The 18,502-nt window shown below is 43.4% G+C and overlaps 2 protein-coding genes across 2 annotated transcripts in view; one reads left to right on the top strand and one right to left on the bottom strand.

Annotated features, from left to right (window-relative positions):
* The window catches only part of LOC142258709 (uncharacterized), a 243,094-nt gene that overhangs the window by 158,013 nt on the left and 66,579 nt on the right, over positions 1 to 18,502 (top strand). The window lies entirely within an intron of this gene.
* The window catches only part of LOC142258692 (uncharacterized), a 28,710-nt gene continuing 15,544 nt past the window's right edge, over positions 5,337 to 18,502 (bottom strand). The window contains exons 3-4 of the mRNA XM_075331316.1: positions 16,706 to 16,806; positions 5,337 to 7,000 (exon numbers count right to left, since the gene is read on the bottom strand). Of these exons, the coding sequence (XP_075187431.1) occupies positions 5,337 to 7,000; positions 16,706 to 16,784 (1,743 nt within the window). The 5' untranslated portion in view covers positions 16,785 to 16,806. The remainder of the gene's footprint in view (positions 7,001 to 16,705; positions 16,807 to 18,502) is intronic.

Genomic DNA, 18,502 nt, shown 5'->3' with positions numbered 1-18,502 from the left:
AAAGAGATGACCAGAATAATGACAAGTTTTCTTCAAATTTTCTCACTACTTTTAGTTGTGATGGCGAACTGATTAGGAAGATCCTAAAAAAAAAACCAAAACAAAAAAAACACTGGTCCGTACTACATAATGATCCCTATCTAAAAGAAGTATTGCCTATGCACCCAGGGATTACATTCCGCAGAGCTTCCAACCTAAGGAATCAATTGGCCCCCAGTAGATTAAGAAATCAGGTTTTTCCAGCCACTAATAACAAGAACAAGATTATAGGATCTTATATATGCTGTACTAGGAATTGTATTTGTTGCAGTAATATCCAACATGGAAGGGTTTACTTTGGCTCAACCCCGGGTGACACAGATTGTATGATAAAAGGGCACCTTACCTGTCAGTCTGACTTTGTAATTTATTTAATAGAATGTGACTGTGGAAAACGCTATATAGGGAGGACGACACAACCGTTACATAATCGCATGAACTCCCACAGACACAACATTAAGGTGGGGTTCATGCTCCATGGTCTATCACGGCACGCCACTCTAGTGCATGGGAAGAAAATAAAACTCAAAGTTACCCCCATTGAACAGATACCTCCACGTGTTCCTGACAGAATAGGGGTACTCAACAAAAAAGAGATATTTTGGATATATAGACTTAATACTCTCAAACCCCGGGGGCTTAATGAGATTACAGATTTATTTCATTGAATAGGATGTATTATGCGTTTTCATATATTTATTAAAAAAAACCCTTTTTTTATATATATAATCTAAAAAATTTTTTTATATATTCCCTATCTGGTTTTAGCTATTTATAATTGGCAGTACATAGGCTACATTATGATTTTAGTTTAAAGTATATATATATATATTTTTATACATTCTGATATTTATTATTACAATTTTTATTGTACCCCCGTCTTTTTTTATATTCCCTTATGAGCTATGTTTTTATTGAATAGGTTCTTATCTTATATGTTAATGTTTTTATTCCTCTTAGACGGTATATGTACATTTCTTTTATTTTACATCTTTGCCCCCTGGATTGGACTAGCGGTTTCTTCTGTGTTCACGTCCAGCAGGGTAATCGCACACACTTTCCCGTAATTCAGGCCGTTTTACTGGGTTGATGGTTCTTGTCCACCAATACAGGCTTGATTAGAGACATCACTACTTGTAAATATTATCTCCACTTTCACTTGATCCCATACTTTTTTCATATATGTATGTGAGCTTCTACATATTAGCACTAACACTAGTTTCTATGTTTGGAGGGGACGCATGCGCTCTGTGTTAATTTCCCACGGTCTTGAACTTCTGTAACCTGCCGGCTCCTTGGCGCAGGCGCGGTTTCATTTTTTCTCACGCTATTGAACTCTTGTGAACTGCCGTCAGTATGTGAAGATCTGCAGCGATTTCACATACCGATCCCACTCATGTCACTTCGGTTTTAGTTTCACAATATATACGTATTAACTTTTTTTCACAGTCTTTTATGGGTTGCCTTACCCTTACTCTTATATATTTTTATTCTCTAATAAAAGCTTCCCACTTCTTTATTTAAACAGACAACTCACACACACCGTGGTGGCTATGGTGTACCTCTCTGGTAACCTCTAATGTTCTGCACTACTACAAATATGGGGGAGTTCTAGCCCCCACACATATGCATAGTGGGATTCAACCCTGAATATAGTACACATCGATTTTATTTCACATCACATTTTTGCTTTATTTTGTGCATATTAGTTTATTTTTGGTTTATTTTCTTCATATGATTTTTACACACATATTTCATTATCTTGTATATGCAAATGCTTGTAATACGTTATGTTTTAATGCAACTTGTTTTCCCGCTCGTTTTTTTCAAGAGGGATGGTCCTTATGACGTCAATATGGCTATTTAATGTATGTCAGTAGGCACAATTTTAGATTTGATGTCTCTTGGTTCTCTACAGTCCTGAGGAAGGGAGAGGAGCTCCTGAAACGCGTAGACCTATGCCAATAAAGATACGTTAATCTTACGGTTCCAGAAGTGATCTTTGGCGCGGTATTATCACCCTTCTCCATTTCTCTCTGTTATCAAATATTACTGTAACATACTATGCCTTCATGGATTAAAATTCTGCAGGGCACACAGAGTCCCCCTGCTCATGCCAGCATATCCAGGCTCATTTGAATCTTTCCAATGACCATCTGGATGATCCAGAGAGGCATGGGAGACGGTCAAGTGGTCAAGTGAGACCAAACTAGAATTAGTATTAGAGCATTGAAGATGGATCGTGGCTGAGTCTTAGGGGTACTTTTGACGGTGCGACATCGCTAGCCAATGCTAGTGATGCCAAGCGCGATAGTACCCGTCCCCGTAAACATCCCGCCCACCTCCTTCCTTCCGCATAGCCGGTGGAGGCAGGTAAGGAGATGTTCCTCGCTCCTGCGGCTTCACACACAGCGATGTGTGCTGCCGCAGGAATGAGGAACAACATGGTATCTCCTATTGGTGCGACAATATGAAAATGTCCAACGCTACACAGATCACCGATTTACGACGCTTTTGCGATCGTTTATCGGCGCATCTAGGCTTTACATGTTGTGACATCGTTACCGGCGCCGGATGTGTGTCATTTTCGATTTCACCCCGACGATATGGCAGTAGCGATGTCGCAGCATGCAAAGTACCCCATACAGCATGACGATTTCCCGAAACACACAGACAGGGCAACTAAGGACCTGAGCCTAATAGAAAATCTTTGGAAGGAACTGAAACTCAAAGCAGCTCAGAAACCTAAAAGATCTGGAGATCTATATGGAGGAGTGAATCAAAATCCCTGCTGCAGTGTGTGCTAACTGGGTCAAGAACTGTAGGAAACATCTGACCTCTGTTAGGCTAGTTTCACATTTGTGTTGAATGGCATCCGTTGCTATCCTCCGCCTTGAGGAATTACAGTAACCGTTGCAGGAAACAGTTTATCCCTCATAGACTTCCATTGGCTACGGATAGCAACGGATGGTCTTGCGTTGCATCCGTTCTGCGATGCATCAGTTGTTTTGTCACTGACCGTCAGTGATCGTCGAGCGGAGGGAACGCTGAATGTAGCGCTTTTTATTGCTGGTAAAAAACAACAAAAAAAAAAAAACTCCGCAGGATTCCGTTGGGATACGTTACGAGGCATAATGAATGTCTATGGTGCTGGATTCTGTCGCCATGGGTTTGGCGACGGATTCCAGTGCAGGACTCCGTCACGTTCTACGGAGCATGCTCAGCATGTCCAGCAGAACATTATAAATAGTTTAAAAGCACTCCTGGTCTCGCTCTCTCTCTCGGTCTCCAACTCTCTGTCGGTCTGTCTCTCCCTCTCTCATACTCACCGATCACCGGTGTGGCGCTGCACGGCTGTCACACTTCTCTGGCGGCTTCTCCTCTTTTGAAAATGCCAGCCGCTTATTATTCCATTTAGTATTCACTGCTTCCCCTGCTTCTACCTGGCTTATCACGAATTGCCCTGGTGCTGTGGCAATTGGGGTAATAAGGAGTTAATGGCAGCAGCCCATAGCTGCCATTAAGTCCTGGGTTAATCATGGCAGCCGTCTATGAGACACATTCCATAATTAGCCTGTAAGTGAAAGTAAATAAACACATAAACCCGAAAAAATACTTTATTTGGAATAAAAGACAAAAAACACCCTCTTTCCCCACTTTATTAAAATCCCCAAATACCCCTCCAGGTCCAGCGTAATCCATGAGGTCCTGCGATGCATCCAGCTCTGCTACATGAAGCTGACAGGAGCAGCCGTAGAACACGACCGCTCTCTGTCAGCTCCACGCAGTAACTGAACTGAGTCGCGCTGTCAGCAGGGACATCACTGAGGTAATGCCTGTGTGTGTGCGGTGATGATGAGTGCGGTAGTGCCTGCGTGTGCCGTGATAAGTGCGGTAGTGCCTGCGTGTGCCGTGATAAGTGCGATAGTGCCTGCGTGTGCCGTCATGATGGGGGCGCTCTCTCTCAGCTAGAAAAGTTAACGCAACGCGTTATTTCATAGGAATCCGTTGCCCTTTTTATCACACTATTTGCAAGGCATCCATCACACAACACAATGCAACGGATGCCGTTCAACGCAAGTGTGAAACTAGCCTAACTGCAAACAAAGGTTTCTGTACCAATTACTAAGTGCTGTATTTCCATTGTATCAAATACTTATTTAACGTAATAAAATCTAAATTCATTATTTAAAGTTCATGCAATGTAATTTTCTGTATTGTTTCTTTATTCTATCACCGTTGAAGTTACCTACAATAAAAATTACAGCCTCTCCATTCTTTGCAGGTGGTAAAATTTGCTAAATTGTCCACGTATCAAATTCGAATATTGTGAGAATAAGCTTCTTACCTTTTGATACAGCTTGAGTTGTCTTTCTGAGGAAGGCAAGGTGGTTGGATCAGCGGTTCTCAGAAATAGGGGGTCGCTGTTCAGGCACCAGATTTATTGTTGCCAGTCAGCATGGGACATATAAGATTTTGCGTGAGTCGTCCTAATTAAATTATAAAGATCATGTATGTATGTATAGCAGACACCCCTCTGAGACAATAAAGTATCAGAAGTAGCTCTCCCTTTGTTTCAAACAAATAAAAGATTACATCATCATCACTAATTTCTATAAGACTATATAAACTTTTAGTTTCACATTCCTGAACTTCACTTTTAACAAAGAAACTGAAACTATATAAGCCCTTATCCAAAGTAAACAGAGGGGTCTCTGCTGCATTACACCAGGGGAGACACAGTACAGGCTCTTACACAAAAACAAAATGGAGTGTAGATTTAACTAAATGGATTCTGCTCTCATTCAAGCAATATACAAATGGATGAATAAAGCATACAGCTTGGCTATACCAAAAAAAAATAAATTTCTCCATCAAATTAAAAATGTGTAAAAAGATGAATTTTTTGGAAACAGGCGGCACGGTGGCTCAGTGGTTAGGACTGCAGTCTTGCAGCGCTGGGGTCCTCAGTTCGAATCCCACCAAGGACAACAGCAAGGAGTTTGTATGTTCTCCCCGTGTTTGCGTGGGTTTCCTCCGGGTAGTCCGGTTTCCTCCCACATTCCAAAGACATACAGGGACCTTAGATTGGGATCCCCAATGGGGACAGTGTTCCTGATGTATGTAAAGCGCTGCGGAATATGTTAGCGCTATATAAAAATAAAAATTTATTTTTTATTTTATTTTTAAATGATCCATTATAAAAAGTACACAACCGTAATTACATAAAATGAACTCTTTATTAACAGATATTAATAGACTTTCACTATTTACTAAAACAGACAATCTATTAATGACTATGGCTTCACTCCTGTGTGAATTCTGTCATGTGTAAGAAGATTTAATTTCCGATCAAAACATTTCCCACATTCTGAACATGAATATGGCTTCTCTCCTGTGTGAATTCTCAAATGTTTAACAAGATTTGGTTTTAAAGCAAAACATTTCCCACATTCTGAACATGAATATGGCTTCACTCCTGTGTGAATTCTCTCATGTGTAATAAGATTTGATTTCCGATCAAAACATTTCCCACATTCTGAACATGAATATGGCTTCTCTCCTGTGTGAATTCTCTCATGTGTAACAAGATTTGATTTCCGATCAAAACATTTCCCACATTCTGAACATGAATATGGCTTCTCTCCTGTGTGAATTCTCTCATGTGTAACAAGATCTGATTTCTGAGCAAAACATTTCCCACATTCTGAACATGAATATGGCTGCTCTCCTGTGTGAATTCTCTCATGTGTAACAAGATCTAATTTCTGAGCAAAACAATTCCCACATTCTGAACATGAATATGGCTTCTCTCCTGTGTGAATTCTCAAATGTTTAACAAGATTTGGTTTTAAAGCAAAACATTTCCCACATTCTGAACATGAATATGGCTTCACTCCTGTGTGAATTCTCTCATGTGTAATAAGATTTGATTTCCGATCAAAACATTTCCCACATTCTGAACATGAATATGGCTTCTCTCCTGTGTGAATTCTCTCATGTGTAACAAGACCTGATTTCTGAACAAAACATTTTTCACATTCTGAACATGAATATATCTTCTCTCCTGTGTGAATTCTCTCATGTTTAACAAGACCTGATTTCTGAACAAAACATTTTTCACATTCTGAACATGAATAAGGCTTCTCTCCTGTGTGAATTCTCTCATGTGTAATAAGATTTGATATCTGAGCAAAGCATTTCCCACATTCTGAACATGAATATGGCTTCTCTCCTGTGTGATTTCTCTCATGTGTAATAAGATCTGATTTGTCAGCAAAACATTTCCCACATTCTGAACATGAATATGGCTTCTCTCCTGTGTGAATTTTCAAATGTTTAACAAGATTTGGTTTTAAAGCAAAACATTTCCCACATTCTGAACATGAATATGGCTTCACTCCTGTGTGAATTCTCTCATGTGTAATAAGATTTGATTTCCGATCAAAACATTTCCCACATTCTGAACATGAATATGGCTTCTCTCCTGTGTGAATTCTCTCATGTGTAACAAGATTTGATTTCCGATCAAAACATTTCCCACATTCTGAACATGAATATGGCTTCTCTCCTGTGTGAATTCTCTCATGTGTAACAAGATCTGATTTCTGAGCAAAACATTTCCCACATTCTGAACATGAATATGGCTTCTCTCCTGTGTGAATTCTCTCATGTGTAACAAGATCTGATTTCTGAACAAAACATTTTTCACATTCTGAACATGAATAAGGCTTCTCTCCTGTGTGAATTCTCTCATGTGTAATAAGATTTGATTTCTGAGTAAAACATTTCCCACATTCTGCACATGAATAAGGCTTCTCTCCTGTGTGAATTCTCGCATGTGTAATGAGTTTTGATTTCTGAGTAAAACATTTCTCACATTCTGAACATGAATATGGCTTTGCTTCTTTGTTACTTTCACTTCCCTTAGCATTCTGTGTGGAACTCCTGGTACCGTCATCTGCCATAAATAAAATTGAAGTTATAAGCTTTTAATAATATAACCTCAAACATACACAGACACACATAAATCCATACAAATTCTAAAGTGTGTAGTGTTCTACTTTAAAAGGCCTATGTGACAGTAAATACCCAAAATGACATCATTTTAAAAACTGCACCCTTCGAAGTGCTCAAAACGACATTCAATAAAACATATCTACAAAAGTATATCCAGTGGCACTCTATAATATAAGGATACTTTGGCATTGCATTACTGCTGTAGAAATATTAGAAAAAAGGGATTATTACATAGGTAATGAGAAAAACGAGTAAAACGACATAGGCATTGCATTACTGCTTTAGAGATATTTACAAAGTGAGATTCTTCGTTTATGTACAGGTAAAATAGATCTTTGTACCGTGTTAGCCAGTAGAGAAAAAAATTGTTTAAAAGAACTGAAGTCCTCAGTCCTCCAGTGGCTAACTGAAAAGATGGTAATAATAGCAAGCTTTCGAGACTACTCAGGTCTCTTCTTCAGGCTCAATATAACACAAAATCTGAAGAGTCACATATTTATACACAACAGGACATAGAATGGGGCAGTAAATAAAACAAGTTATGTGAAGCAGAACTATCACTATGGCAAGAGGACAAACTGCTGTGGCCATAAATATTGTTGCAGTTCAGTGTGAAAGTTTTATTGACCTCTGATTGAGGTCTGGTCCAGGGCTGTGATGCCCCTGGATGGTCTGAGGAGCACATCTCTTAATTGATGTAAAAAGACATGAATCCATGAGACACATTCATCATTCCTGCTCTGAATGTGTCAAAGGTCAGCATAAGTTTGTACTCCCATAGTCTCCTATCTCTCTGGGACTTGAAGTTACCTTTCAATACCAGCAATTTCATGTCCATGATGCTGTGGTCTGGGTTACAAAAATGTTTGGCCACAGGTAGATCTATCCTTTTGTCTCTAATAGTGTGGCGGTGAGAATTCATCCTTGTCCTGAGCTGTTGTCCTGTGTCCCCTACATACAGACCCCAGTTGGACATTTAGTACATAAACAATGGTAGCAAAGTGAAAAATAGTCAATACGCCTAAAACATAGCCTGTAATATTCCATTAGTAAAAAGGTCAGAAAAGGACCTAATGTTAAAAAAGGACAATACAAAAATCAATAAGAAAAATATAGCCAGAGAAATATATAATGATCCTATAATCAGACCAACTGACTAATCTTAAATTCACCTTATAAAAAATGATGTGAATATTGTATCCAATACTGAAACATACCGCGAAAACAGCGGTGATAAGAACATAGGAAAAGGAACGGTCTTACCCCATCTGCCGTGTCACCCTTTCCCTATTTGATGAAGCACTAGTGCTGGGTTGTAATGGCTACCAAAGGCAAGATAACCTGGTCCTTAACTACATGACTCAGGATCCCCACAGGTTCCAAACATGTATCCAGCGATGTGCATAGTTATCCCAACGCGTTTCTTATATCATCAGGGGAGAGATAAACTCCAAATTTCCGGTCAAAAAATGACCCACACAATATGGCACAATTATTCCATCAAGACCAGGAAAAGCCTGGGCAGAGCGCGCCTATGTTCTTATCACCGCTGTTTTCGCGGTATGTTTCAGTATTGGATACAATATTCACATCATTTTTTATAAGGTGAATTTAAGATTAGTCAGTTGGTCTGATTATCGGATCATTATATATTTCTCTGGCTATATTTTTCTTATTGATTTTTGTATTGTCCTTTTTTAACATTAGGTCCTTTTCTGACCTTTTTACTAATGGAATATTAAAGGCTATGTTTTAGGCGTATTGACTATTTTTCACTTTGCTACCATTGTTCATTTCCCAGTGAATTGTTACCCAGTAGCTATTTATTGTTTACATTTAGTACATATAATTAAGTACACCACATTGGTTGTGGTGCAGCTGAAGGTACCTGGGATCTTGTAGTCCTGATGTGATCTGGGAATCTTTATCTTGTCCGTTGTCAATATAAATTGACAGGTCTTACATTTTTTCTGGTTGAAGGGAAGTGTTCTTGTAGTTGTTGGAGAAGACAGGGAGCTTCTGACAATGAAGCTTCTTCGATTTGGGGGCTGTCTAAAACACAGAAGTGAGGGGGCTGGAAAAATAGATTTTAACTGGGCATCTTTTTGCAGTAATAGTTGTGGTTTCCGTGTAGCTCCTCTTAACACCTCCAGATGTGGATTGTGATTGCAAGAGCGACCCGGTTGTTTTCTTCTTTAGTTTTATAATGTAGGAGATGGTTTCTTGATATTCTCGTGGCTCTTGTCATCTGGTTTTCAATTGTTCTTGGGTGGTAGCCTTGATTCATAAAGGTCTTTCTGAGGCCCTCAAGGTGATTGTCTCTATAGGTGGTGTCACACACAGCGATGGAGACGACGTCGCTGCTACGTCACCATTTTCTGTGATGTGGCAGCGACTTCCGTCGCTGTCGCTGTGTGTGACATCCAGCAATGAGCTGGCCCCTGCTGTGAGGTCGCCGCTCGTTGCTGAATGTCCTGCTTCATTTTTTGCTCGTCGCTCTCCCGCTGTGAAACACACATCGCTGTGTGTGACAGCGAGAGAGCGACGAACTGAAGCAAGCAGGGAGCAGGAGCCGGCGTCTGGCAGCCTGCAGTAAGCTGTAACCAAGATAAACATCGGGTAACCAAGAAGCCCTTTCCTTGGTTACCCGATATTTACATTAGTTACTAGCACCGCCGCTCTCACGCTGCCAGTGCCGGCTCCCTGCACACAGCCAGAGTACACATCGGGTTAATTAACCGATGTGAACTCCAGCTACGTGAGCAGGGAGCCGGCACTGGCAGCATGAGAGCACACCGCTTAGCGCTGGCTCCCTGCACACGTAGCCAGAGTAGACATCGGGTAATTAACCCGATGTGTACCCTGGCTAGGAGAGCAGGGAGCCAGCGCTAAGCGTGTGCGCTGGTAACCAAGGTAAATATCGGGTAATGGTTACCTGATATTTACCTTAGTTACCAAGTGCAGCATGGCTTCCACAGCGACGCGTGTCGTTATGATCGCTGCTTTGTCTGCTGTGTTTGACAGCTAAGCAGCGATCATAACGACTTACTAAATCGCTGTTGCGTCACAGAAAATGGTGACGTAACAGCGACGTCGCTGTCGCTATGTGTGAACCCAGCTTATCTGTACTGTTGGAACATATCCGATTGTACCTGATAGACTGGCGGTATACAATAGTTTATGTGTTTTGGATGAAAACTGTCCCATTTCAGGTATGTTGGACAGTCAATTGGCTTCATGTACAGGGATGTCTCTATTTCATTGTTCCGTAGTTTAATGATGGTGTCCAAGAAGTTGATTTCAGTGCAGGAGTAGTTGAGTGTTAGGTTGATGGTGGGATAAAACGGATTAAAGTGTTCATGGAAGGTCTTCAGCTGCTCCTCAGACTGTCCAGATGATTAAAATATCGTTAATGTAACGGTAGTAGGCCAGAGGCCTGATAGGACAAGAGGATAAAAAGTCACTCTCAAGCTTGGCCATGAAAAGATTTGCATATTGTGGTGCCATTTTGCTTCCCATTACAGTCCCAGTCTCCTGTAGATATATGTTATTGTCAAATGCAAACTAATTATGGGTGAGGATGAATTTTGTAAGCTTCACTACAGAATCGGCATCAGTTCCTGTATTTTCCAGGAAGACTTTGCAGGCATTCAATCCATCCTGGTGTGGAATATTAGAATACAAGGATTCCACATCCATGGTGGCAAGGATGGTTCCCTGTGGTAGAGAACCTATTGCTGATAGTTTTCTCAATAGGTCAGTAGTGTCCTGGATGTATCCCTTACCAAGGGTTTAAGGATACTGTCTACCATCCAGAGACTTGTTTAGGGTGCCCAGTGCCCACACATGAAATGATGGGTCTTCTTGGATTTCCAGATTTGTGAATTTTGGGAAGCATGTAGAATGTGCCTATTCTTGGACTTACCGGTATCAGTTCATCAGCTGTTGAGGATATGTCAGGCAGACAAGAGACCAACTTCTTAAGTTCCTTATAATAGTCCTGTGTAGGGTCAGACTCCAATTTTTTATAGTAGCGTGTGTTCATCAGTTGTCTGTGTGCTTCATTCATGTAGTCTGATTTGTTCATCATGACTATTGCACCCCCCTTGTCTGCAGGATTAATGATGATTTCTTTGTTGGTTTTCAAAGATTTTATGGCCCTTCTCTCCTGGGCACTGATGTTGGATGGTTGCCTCCTGTGTGTGTCTAGGATAGTGGATTTTACCAAATGTCTGAAAGTGTCTATATAGTTATCCAAATAAGGGTTGCGTCCTGGTGGAGGTGTCCAATCTGACCTTTTCATGGTTGTGAAGATCCGTCTTCCTTCAGTCTGGGTGGATTCTGAAAGATCTGCATCGTTAAAATATTCCCTCAGACGTAGTCTCCTGAAGTAATCTTCCATGTCGCTGCAGAGTTCAGTTTTGTCTAGAGCTTTATTAGGACAAAATGAGAATCCCCTAGAAAGCACAGCAAGTTCCACTTTCTTTCGTTTATAATCCGAGAGATTGATAATACAGTTACATGCTTTTGTGTCTTGAATGGAGTGGTTGTCCAAGTTGTCAGGTTTTAGCTTTATTATCAACCTGTTTGTATTAAGTCCAGAATTGAGGCGCAGTCTATGTAGTTTCTTTTCCTTGTTGTGGATCAGAAGAGTTTGTAGTCTGTAGTAGTATTGTTGTACTTTTTGCTCTGTGCTTTCTGGAAGTGTCTTCCTTTGTGTTTCAAATTCCCTCTGGATTTTACTCTTGATGCTGTAGAAGACATGCAAAAGGTGGTTCCTTAAGCCCGCTTTACATGCTACAATATATCTTACGATTTGTCGTTGGGGTCACATCTTAAGTGACGCACATCCGGCATCGTAAGGTATGTTGTAGCGTGACAGGTATGTGCGATTGCGATTGAACGTTAAAACGTTCATCGCACGCACGTCGTTCATTTCTCTAGAATTGAACGTCAGATTGTTCATCGTACCTGGGTTAGCACACATCGCAGTGTTTGACACCCCGGAAACGATGAACAGATCTTACCTGCGTCCTGCGGCTCCCGGCCAGCAATGCGAAAGGAAGGAGGTGGGTGGGATGTTTATGTGACGCCCTGGACTAGCCAGGGGTCACAGGTAACAACACACACACCCCCACCCCCAGCAGTTCACAGCAGTCATCCCCAGTGAGACCTGATTTCTTCCCTCGGGTTCAGACAGACACACCAGGTGGGCGGAGTCATGCAGATGGGCACGCCCACCGAGGAGTCTAGCTGGCCTGAGGCAGAAAACAAGTTCAGACAAGTCCAGGCAGAGGAAGGGTGAGGAGGTGTGCAGAGAGGCAGACGCAGACTGGGGCCTAGGTTGGAGCCTAGGACCCTCGTGTAGCCAGTCAGGCAGACGGTAGTATGCAAATAAGAAAGCCGCGGAGACACCATCACGTGTTTCTCAACGCTGGCAGGAAACTAGCCAGGTCTTTCATCGGGAAGGAACAACCACAGGAAGGGCAGTCTCCAGTCAAGGAGACCACCTATACCAAACATGGTATCCATCCACAGACAGCCGTTTCGGGGTATTTGCCCCTCATCAGTGTGGAGTAGGAATCTGGCTAGTGGGGGCAATGCCTAGTAAAAGACTACTTAAGCAAGCATTGTTGACCTTAGGGAGATCAACAAATGTAATGTGAAATCAACGGTAGTGGCCGTCTGCAGGGGCAAGGAAGACAGTCTTGGTGGAACCGTAGATAGCCGGGACAGGGTGGTGGCCCGTCCGGTACCGAACAGAGGAGCCAGCTGGAAACCGGAGCACAGGAGGAGCGTACAAGAAGGTGCAGGAAAGGACTCACAATACCAACCCGGGGTCAGGGGAAAAACACTGCAGCCGGCTGCGGGACCCGTCCATCCAGCCGTTTGGTTTACCAGAGACTTTGTGACTTTCTGTCTAAGTGAGTACAACAGTGCCATCCGGCACCACGCCATGCTGTCCCTGCAACCCTGCACCCCAGCTATCCAGCCTCCCCGTATCACCACCGGGCCCCGGGAACACCAACCCCTACCCACGGAGGGGACGACATCCTAGCTGCTCCCTACCATCGCTCCCAGGATCCCCGTCACCAGCAGCGGTGGTGCCATCATCACCACGACCCGTGGGTGGCGTCACGAACTATCTCCCCAAACAAACCACCCCTTTTCACTCGTGGGCGAGGAGCGCTGCTCGAGTCCCCGGGTCCGGCCCACCGCTCGAGCCACCGAGCAGCTGCAGCAGAAGCCCCGGACCCGAGCGTAGCGAGCGCGCCACTCCGCCCGCGACATTTACGTCTCGCTCAGCTCCACCCCTCCGCATCTATTGGCCGGCTGCCGCATGACGTCGATGTGACGCCGAACGTCCCTCCCACTCCAGGAAGTGGACATTCGCCGCCCACATCGAGGTCGTATGGAAGGTAAGTATGTGTGACAGGGGTTAATCGTTTGTGTGGCACGTTCAACAAACTGAACGTGCCGCACATACGATGGTGGCGTTGAAAATTGCATACGATATCGTATGCGAAATTGCAACGTGTAAAGCAGGCTAAAGTCTCTCAGAAGTGCTGTGACAAAGGTTTTGTGCATAATGGGTATTGTAGGTATGTAGAATTGGGTTTGTAATCCAGAGTCCTTTGAGGATCAGATTCTCCTTTTTGCATTTGGATGAGAAAAATATGTCGCTGTCCAGTTGTGCACGTTTCTTCAGAAGTGTCTTTAGTTCCATCTTTTCAGTTAGCCATTAAAAAGGTATCCACCACTGAAGACTTCAGTTCTTTTAAACAATGTTTTAGTTTATGTATTGACCAATCTATGTGAGCCCAATTAACCTTGACAAGCACCTGACCAAGCACTCTGCCCTATAGCTAGCGTGTGTCCACCATTTTATTTAGCCAGGAAGCAGACATGCAGATTTTTAATCACACATAGAGGCATTTAAGGTTAGGTTCCCAATATAATGAGATCACCTTGTCGAGGTTATCGGGCTCACATGGATTTGCCAATACATAAGCTAAGAATCTCTCTTTGCAAATATCTCTGAAGCAGTAACGCAATACCTATGTCTTTTTGCTCATTTTTCACGTTAGCAATGCATTTATCCCCTTTTTGTAATATTCCTACAGCAGTAATGCAATGCCAAAGTACACTTTAGATGCATCACAGAAATTAAAAGCAATGTGGAAGGAAAAAAATAAAGATTTTAATTTTTCCCACAAAAGTGTTGCTTTAACCACAAATTTTCATTTTCCCAAGGGTAAGATGAGAAAATGGACCATATACGGTAATTCTGTTGTGCAATTTCTCATGTGTACGCTGATAGCCCATATATGGTGTAAAACTATTGCTTGGGTCAACGGCAGGGCTCGGAAGGGAAGAAGCACAATTTGACTTTTGGAGAACAAAATTGGCTGAAATAGAGGATGTCATGTCATGTTTGTAAAGCTCTTGATGTGCCTAAACAGTGGAAACACCCCAAAAATTATGTCATTTTGAAATCTACACCACTGAAGGAATGTATCTAGGTGTGGAGATCATAGGAGTACCCTTATATAGGGCAAGGGGTCTTTAGCAGACCCCCAGCTATTATGGCGATCCATATACACCCAATGATAAATGTTGCTGGGGGCGTTGGATATGTGGAACATTGTACCCCATAGGCTGCGAGCTGCAAATGCTGCTATCAAAGATCAAAAAGTTAACAGCAGTGGGTGAAGCTTACCTCCACTGAATAACTCAGGCATCATCTGTTGGCAATAATGGAGACTCAGCTTTTGAGCCCGCAAAAAGTAATAGGATGTAATAATATGTTACATATCGAGAAGGAGTTAAAGAAAACCTGGCAGCTACAAAAACACTGTTTACCTGCAGATATAGTGGTAATCTGAGTACCTAGCATTTAAATGATATCTATCTGGTTTATTAGAACAGTGTGTGACGTTAGTCACTGCACGGACAAGCCGTGAGGCAGGGTTGTCAAACGTTCAAAGAGAGCATGCCGTGAACTAAGGGGAAAGACAAAGGCGTAGTCAGCTCTGGGGTCAGAATATCAGGAGGATAGCGGATATGGGCAAATCGATGGTCAGAGGAGGCCCAAGGTCTGGCAGCTATAGATCAGAACACAGCACAGATAACCGAGGCCCACATTCGCAGGGAGCCGCGGTGGCGACGGACTGTTCACAAGCAACGTGAAACTAGCTGCTCAGCTTCAGCTGAGTCTTTTACACTGTTTTCCAGTCCTGTGGAGTGGTTTGTGGCTCCTTGAGAGGGGGGTTACTTTCTATTCAGCTGTCTTCTCCCTATTTAAGGTTTGAGATATTACTTGTTACTGCAGATGATACCTTCAATTTATGCTCCTGTGATTCCGGTCTTTGTGGCGATCCTTTGTGGGGTTTGCATCTCCTTTCCCAGTGGGGGAGAGAGGGATGTTAGATCAGGTTTTGGACAGGAGTTAGTGTTACGCTGGCAGTCCAGACTTGGATACCATCAAGCCTACCCCTGGGAAAAGGGACAGCACAAGATCCCTAGTCTGAGGGCCCATTTCGGGGGGTCCCTTCTCCAGTTACCCTGGCACCTCCGTGATACCATGGTTTTGGGACTAACTACTCAGCTAAGTAACTGATCAATCACTCAGAATAGGGAATCCCCTGAAGAAACCAAGCACCTCCCAGTTTCAGATTGGACAGTTGAGCTGACGCTCAATAAACTAAAGCCTGCTTTACACCAGGCAATCTATCGGGCGATAGATCGTCGGGGTCACGGTTTTTGTGACGCACATCCGGCATCGCTGGCGATGCCGGCCTGTGTGACACCTCCTAGCGACGCAGTATCGCTCACAAATCGTGAGTCGGGTACTGCTCGTTAGGTTCCATAATATCGGTTACTTTAGTCGCCCATCGATTCCGTGGTAGCACACGTCGCTCCGTGTGACACCACGGGAACGATGAGCAGCTCACCTGCCTCCCGCGGCCGCCGCCGGCTCTATGTGGAAGGAAGGAGGTGGGCGGGATGTTTACATCCTGCTCATCTCCGCCCCTCCGCTCTGATTGGCCGGCGGCCGTGTGACGTCACTGTGACGCCGAACGTCCCTCCCACTCCAGGAAGTGGACGTTCGCCGCCCACAGCGAGGTCGCACGAGAGGTAAGTATGTGTGACGGGGTTTACTAACTTTGTGCGACACGGGCAGCGATTTGCCCGTGACGCAAAAAGGACGGGGGCGGGTACGATCGATTGTGAAATCGCACAATCGATCGTACCGTGTAAAGCAGGCTTAACAGCTTGGCACGGCCCTGATTCCATAGGGAGGCAAAATTGTCACTCACTGCGTCCAAGACAGCGGAGAAATTGTGACAGTGTCTGCAAGGAGAAATTTCAGTTACATTCTCCCAGCAGCTGCTCACTTCCAGTCACCAGCACAGTGGGAGAGGCTGTAACAGTCACCACTCACTAGATACTGAGCGCCCAGTAATCAACCCTCTTGTTCCTTGGCTGACAGCCTGTGAGCGGTAAGTGTTACTGTTTCCCACACTTCATCGGTAACTGTATACGAGCGGCAGCAGGGAAAATGTAACTTCATTTTCTCCTTGCAGCTGGGAATGTGACTGTTCTCCTTGTTATTTAATGGTGACTCTTCACTGAGGAGGGTTACCTGTGGAAAGGTCTCTACTCCGTTCATCACTCCGCACATCCATTTCTCCTTTTTCCATTGTGTCTGCAGCGTTCTGCATATTTTTTCCCTGAATTTCAAAGCTGTAAAATAAATAATGTAAAAGTCAGGGACAGAAGGAAAAGTCATGTGGAAGGTTCTAGATGGACGCTTCTGCTACCAGAGCCGTGTGGCACCTGAGACCAATCCATGCATGGCCTCTACGCCTCCTATATCCCCCGTGCGGCCCCAGAGTCAGTTCAGCAGGGATAGAAGCAGGCGTGGCAGGATCCACTTAGTGTGGTACATTATGACAATGGGATTTCCTTCATTGTTTTGTCTTCACAATTTGGATGCCCTAATGCTTATTTTTCCGTCATTTTATAATTGTTTTAGTCAACAATGTTGTATTTTTGAAAGCTTTCTTTTTAAGGTACATTAGTTTTATTCAATTTTTTTTCTTTAAAGGAGTTGTCCGACATAAGCGCAAACATTTTTTGTAAGCTATTCTGTGCTGTATTGTCATATAAGGCTACATGCGCACGCTGCAGTTTTTTCTGCACACAAACTGCAACCAAAACTGCACCTTGTCAGAGAGAGCCTGGAAATGTCCCAAAAACGCTTGAAATGTAGGTGCGTTTTTAGTGCGTTTTTTTCTCACAGCTTTTTTTGAAGGAGAAACGAAATATGATAGGAAAGGATAATGGATAGATAGCTAGAATACATGATAGATAGAAAAAATAGAAAGAATAGATAGATGGATAGATAGATAATAAGAACATATAGATTAGATAATAAGAAAGAACAGAAAGAATACATGGAAAGAAATAACAGAATAGCTTGATAGAGGAATAGCCAGCTTGGTTAGCTGTTTTTTTTTTGTTGGGGGGGCTGGGGGTAAAAATAACATGGGGTCCCCACATTTTTCATATACAGTACAGGAACAGCAGCAGCTGCAATCCTCAGCTGTCTGCTGTACCTTGGCTAGTTATGAAAAATAGAGGGGATCCCACACGTTGTTTTTTTTAATGATTTGATTTATTAAAAAAAATGACGTGGGATCCCCTCATTTTTTTTAATACCAGCCAAGGTGCAGCAGACAACTGGGGGCTGATAATATTAGGGTGGAAAGGGCCATCGTTATTTGGTCCTTTCCAGCCTAACAATAGCAGCCCACAGCCGCTCTAGAAGTGTCATATCCATAAGATGCGCCAATTCTGGAGCTGGATCCGGCTCTTCCCGTTGCCCTGGTGCGGTGGCTATAGGGGTAATAAGGGGTTAATGGCAGACCATAGCTGCCACTAAGCCCTAGGTTAGTGATGTTATGCGTCTATGAGACACCCCACATCACATCAAAACAGCCAAAAAAATCCTTTATTTGAAATAAAAAGCCACCCTCTTTCACCACTTTATTAACCCCCAAAACACCCCTCGAGGTCCGAAGTAATCCACACGAAGTCCCACGACGCTTCCAGCTCTGCTACATCCCTGTCCTGTCACAGCCAGCGCTCATACAGCATGGCTGCTAGCTGTGAATGTTGAGTGTGTACAGAGCCGCAGCGATCAGAATAAACTAGGGTGAATTCCTGACATCACAGCTATGGCTCCCGCAGTACGGCGGGTGTCGCAGCAATGACATCACGGGTTCACTGCGGTTCAAGCCTGATGTCCTCCAGCTGTCACAGCAAACCACCCGAGTGTCAGCGGTGTCATCACTCAGGTGTTTGCTGTCACAGTTCGAGTACTCCTCCGCTGATAGTACAGCACTGAAGAGAGTCGCTCTATGTAGAGACGTCCACC

The sequence above is a fragment of the Anomaloglossus baeobatrachus genome (genome assembly GCF_048569485.1).
Source record: "Anomaloglossus baeobatrachus isolate aAnoBae1 chromosome 3 unlocalized genomic scaffold, aAnoBae1.hap1 SUPER_3_unloc_1, whole genome shotgun sequence".
Taxonomy (NCBI): Eukaryota; Metazoa; Chordata; class Amphibia; order Anura; family Aromobatidae; genus Anomaloglossus; species Anomaloglossus baeobatrachus.
This window is presented reverse-complemented; position numbering and strand designations above follow the sequence as displayed.